This window comes from Paramormyrops kingsleyae, chromosome 10 (genome assembly GCF_048594095.1).
Source record: "Paramormyrops kingsleyae isolate MSU_618 chromosome 10, PKINGS_0.4, whole genome shotgun sequence".
NCBI lineage: Eukaryota > Metazoa > Chordata > Actinopteri > Osteoglossiformes > Mormyridae > Paramormyrops > Paramormyrops kingsleyae.
In genome coordinates, this window is record NC_132806.1 from 4,417,846 (window position 1) to 4,423,107 (window position 5,262).

Sequence of the window (5,262 nt, forward strand, 5' to 3'; positions counted from 1 at the left end):
TTCTACACAAGTGGAACCACAAAGATGTTCAAACTCTTTGCTCTTCTCATTTTCATTAGTAAAGTCCAAAAATGTAAAATAATATTTTTTTTATAATAAATATTTGGGAATGTAATCCTCATCATAGTTAATAGTTATTTTGCTTACCATTATGATGTATGTTATGTTTATTTGTTGTTTTTCTGTTTTTCCAGACACTGCACTGGCTGTGGATGTTGTTCAGCCCAGTCTCCTGATGAGGGTTCAGCTTGGAGACAGTGTGACCCTGACATGCTTCTGTCCAAAAGAAACAACTTTTGTTGCTTGGTTTAAGCAAACTGTTGGTCAGAAGCCCCAGCTCATGGCGAAAGCACTTCTCTACGTACCTGGTGAATTATACAAGGAATATAAAAACATAAAACGTTACTCCTTACAGAATGCAAAGGGGAGTTTTAACCTCACTATTTCCAACGCGGAGCCGTCAGATTCTGCAGTGTATTATTGTGCTGCTGTCTTTCTTCATGAGGTCACTTTTGGGAATGGAACCTTTATCATAATCACAGGTAAATGAGATTCCAGCTATTTTCATATTTGCTTTATTATACTGTCAGTAAGATTATTCCCTGTAAAATATTTTTGACAGTTGAGTTTTGTGTCAATATAAAATTAGCAAAGATACCTGATTGTCTGCTTTGCTTCATAAATGTTTTTCAAAGCAACATTAAACAAAATCTTTATTATTATTATTATTATTACACAGTTTGTTCTTCAGCCAAAAGCCTAACCTTCTCTTTATACAGATGTTAATGTTACACATCGCAGCCTCTTTAAAACAAGTGAAATAAAAAATGTTTGAGTTGCTATCTATAGGATTGTGCAAAAATGTTAAGCAACAAAAGAAAATTATTTTTCACGTTATTTATCTGAGCAGTCAGTGTATACTTTCTCTGAAAAAAAACATGATTTGACATCAAAATCAGGGATGTGCACCATTCAGATCTTATTCGAGAATGGCCCTTAAATTTCACTTCATTTTGTTAATCTGAATTAAATTTGAATTGTGATTGAAAACAGGATGTGGCATTGCAATTCATATTTGAATTTAAGAAAGTAGAATGAAAAAGGATTTTGATTTAAATAAGTTCATATACATACTGTAGGTATACAGTCAATTATTTAAATATGAATTACACATAAACACATTAACATTGTTATGTATCATTGTTATAAAAATGTCATTTTCTTCAGAATGAAATAATGCAACATTTGAAGTGTCACCAAAAATAATAATTAAACTGTCATTTTGTGTACCATGGTGGATCTGCTCATAGGAAAAGCTGAGTGTCTCTCCTTAAAAGTTAGTGTTGGCTGCAGTGACTGCAGTTTCTAACCTAAGAAATGTCCCAAACACTTTTCCTGCATCAAAAGTCAAACTAGTCCCTATTCCTGTCATGAAAGCTTCACATAATGTCAGTGTTACCTGAGCCAACCATGTTTATCAGAGGATGCCAAACCTTTGGCGGCAGCTTCCTCTGCACATGCTGAGAGAGTCTTCAGTGTAGCAGGAAAAGATTTCAGGCCAGAACATTGCAAATTAGATCATAAATCCTTTGAAGATATTATGCTGATCAAACATAATAATAATGAAAAATTAATCATGTGTATTGGAATAAAGCATAATTCCATTTGCTATGACGTTTTGCTTTTTGCTGTAGTGCTATGGTTGAACGGAAAAACTTACTTTTCTTCTCATAAGAAAATAAATAGGAGCAACTACGAAACCAAGTAATTCCTTTTGCTATGTATACTTTTTCTTTAATGTTAAAAAAGAGACAAACTGTCAATCAGCAAACAGTAACAAGTAAAGATAATACATTTGGCTCTTGAGTCAAACCATGCAGGTACTACAGCAGAATCCTCAAAAATACTAATACACATCAACAGCCAAATATGCAAAAACAATAAATACCTTCCTCTGGAAAAGGCGCAACATAAACCAAACGTAAATTGATAGTCACGAAAATCATGAAAATATAAAGTACACTTTACACACTTCATTTCATTGACTTTAAATTAATAAAATTCATCTACCTCCATACATTAATAACAAACATTACATGATTATATGATTATAATGTTTGTTATTTTATACTTTTTGTTATTAATGTATATTAAAGCTGTTAAAGTATGTTAGGATATTAAGGTATATTTACATGCTGCTTATGAATGTTATATGAATGTATTATAAAGGTATTATGTAGGTGCAGTTAATGGAAAGTGTTACCGAATATATATTAATGAACATTAATACAATATAATGAGAAAAGAATTTCAACTGTTCTCCAAGAACTTACCTTTTTCTTGGATGGTTGGAAGAACACTGCTTCAGTTCCCAAACCTCTCCAAAATCTGTAAGAAAAATCTTTGAGGAAAAACCTTCCTTTCCATTTTTTCTCTCAAAGGCCTGTCATCATGAACATTTTGCTTTTCAGGTAAAGACTCCAACAGCAGGACTGTGGTACAGCAGCCTGTGTCTGACACAGTGCAGCCAGGAGACTCTGTGAGCCTGCAGTGTACAGTAGAGGCTGGGAGCTGTGCAGGAGAACACAGTGTTTACTGGTTCAGACATGGATCAGGAGAATCCCTTCCAGGAGTCATTTACAGCCACAGAAACAGGAGTGATGAGTGTGAGAAGAGCCCTGAGACTGGATCTCCTACACAGAGTTGTGTCTACAGCCTCCCCAAGAGGAACCTCAGCCTCTCTGATGCTGGGACTTACTACTGCGCTGTGGCCATGTGTGGGGAGATGCTGTTTGGGAACGGCACACAGCTGCATATAGATGGTAACACCTAGTGTGGAGAGTATATCTGCTTCTGTACAAACTTTTATTTTACTTATTTTGCTATTAAGACAATTACTTCTTATTTTAATGTAATGAATTTTCAAATTTAAGTGCATAAATTGAATTACACAAATGTTTAATAAGTATTGAAAATATTACTTAATACTAAATGTTAAAATGCAAAATACCAAAAGTTCATGTTAAAAATGGACTACTTGCAAGAAACCTACTTTAATTTGTTATTGATTTTATCTTTAACTAATGTAAAGCAAATGTGAAATGTGTCTCTATATCATTATGCTGAAATCTATTTCTTTGTTATAGGCTATCAGAAGCTGCTGGACCCTCTTCACTCTGGCTTGCTGATAGTTTTATCTTGCAGCATTATTCTGAACGTTGCCCTCATTTGTATAAGATGTAAAATGACCTGTACACACTGCGCAGGTACGCTGCCCGGCTTTATGCTCTCAGAAGAAGGACAAAAAATTTTGGTGAAATGACTGATATGTTTATAACGAAACAGAATTGTTTAATACTACATACATTTTCACATTAAAACCACTCTTGTGGGAAACACAATATCCCTTATTAAAATCCTGCCTAATTTATTTACATATCTTTAGTATTTTGCAAAATATACTGAGATATACAACACATGTTGCAGTAAGTTGCATATCAATAACATTTATTAGTCTGCCTGGCCCTCCTGTCCCCTCCCCAGTGTGGCCCTAATGAGCCACTCCTGTTGCTCGTTGTCCCCTCGTTAGTCGTTGTATATGTCTGTCACTGTGCCTGTCACTGTGCTCATCTTCCCGGATCTCGGTCTGACCCTGAGCCTTTCCCCTGCTTGTTCCCTGTTCTCCTGTTTGGATCCCTCATGGTCGCGCTTTGTTTTCCCCATAACTGTTAATGTTTTGCCTAATAAAGCCCCTCTCCGTTCACCTTATGCCAGCCCACAAGTTGTAACTTTCGACAAATAATCTCACGACAAATAATCTCTTGAAATACTCTTTATAGCAATTATACTATATGTAATATATCATAACAAACAACACATATCTAAGCATGCACACTGAAATTGACAGAAATCATTTTAACTTTGATTTTGTGACAAAAAGGACTGTAAATTCCCTCCCAATTTAGGAATGTTATCCAACCTCTGAATTGTTATTTTGTGTGAAATTATATATTTTGATGCATTATATATTTTAAATAGATCAGAAGAACAGTGATGTAACAAAAGTGGAATGGTCACATAAGCAGGTATGTGTAATAAATATTTCAAATAATAAATAATAAGCAAAAATAATATTTAAAAAAACAACTTAAACTGATTTCCATCCTTTTAAGTGCTATTTGTGCATTTAAGTAATAGCAAACCAATTTTCATCCATCCTATTCTGCCATCTTTGTCTCCACAGAGCCATGACGAGGACACACTGAATTACGCTGCCCTGAACCTTAAGAACCCAAAACCCAGGAGACAGAAGAAAGATGGGAATAATGACACTCTGTATTCTGACCTCCGCTACAGAGATTATGAATAAAAATGCTTCTCATTCATGTTAGTTATACAGAGTGTTCAGGGTGTAGCTTTAATAAGGCTCAGAAGGAGAGCAGAGGAGCCAGTGCATCTGAGACTGGATCACGGGATTTTACGGAGCACCAGTGCTGAGTTTGGTGTCAGTGTGTTTGGGGTGCATTTTTACTGGAAATACAAGTGTTCAGGCCAGACTAGGAGCTGAGGGAGGGGGAGAGGGGAGCCACAGAGATTATTTCTTCATGACTTGGGGGGAATAAGTGGCTTTAATGTTGTGGAAAGGCTGAGTTGCTGCAATCAGTTCTTTGATGCCACACATGCTTACTTGTCTCCCTTGTATACCATGGTGAATGGTTTGGGGCAAACGCACAGGGACAGATAGATGATATTAAACAGATGAAAGAAACTGAGCGAAAATTTAAAGTGTTCTTAAATTACATTTTTCATTTAATTATCTGTACTGTATATATTTTTGGAGGATATACCTGTATAAATACCTGTGTAATTAATAATGATGTGGATAATTAAGAAAGAGGAGTTTTGTTTTTTTATTCCCTGTCCTGTTATTTGGCTCACACACACACACACACACACACACACACACACAGGTGCACAATGCTCGTTATGGACATAGGTTACACCCTCGAGGTGCAATAAGGTTTCTTGTTAATTTAATTTTATTTATATACATTTAATTACATCTGGTCCTTTCACATAGTCATACCGTTTAATGAAACACCAAAAGAAATATATATCGAGCCGCTGTGTGACCTGTCCATCCATCTTCCAGCCTCTTATCATGCCCAGGGTGGGGGGCTAAGCCTGTCCAAGGCTGCACAAGGCCGGGCTTCACACAGGGTGGGGGGGGGGGGGGGTGCCAGTGTGTCACAGGGCGCGTAT

General features: G+C 36.1%; 1 protein-coding gene across 1 annotated transcript; it reads left to right on the forward strand.

Moving 5' to 3' along the window:
* LOC140593136 (uncharacterized) lies at positions 1 to 4,856 on the forward strand. The gene is made up of 6 exons (XM_072717058.1): positions 1 to 73; positions 195 to 542; positions 2,472 to 2,822; positions 3,147 to 3,266; positions 4,039 to 4,085; positions 4,244 to 4,856. Exons 1-6 carry the CDS (start codon positions 25 to 27, stop codon positions 4,367 to 4,369), a joined length of 1,041 nt encoding a protein of 346 aa, XP_072573159.1. The 5' UTR covers positions 1 to 24; the 3' UTR covers positions 4,370 to 4,856.
* The last annotated feature ends 406 nt before the right edge of the window (positions 4,857 to 5,262 follow it).

Coding starts and splice junctions, on each gene's coding strand:
- LOC140593136 (XM_072717058.1), top strand. CDS start 25: ATGTTCAAACTCTTTGCTCTTCTCATTTTCATTAGTAAAGTCCAAAAA. Junction 74..194: donor CATTAGTAAAGTCCAAAAAT/GTAAAATAATAT, acceptor CTGTTTTTCCAG/ACACTGCACTGGCTGTGGAT. Junction 2,823..3,146: donor CACACAGCTGCATATAGATG/GTAACACCTAGT, acceptor TCTTTGTTATAG/GCTATCAGAAGCTGCTGGAC.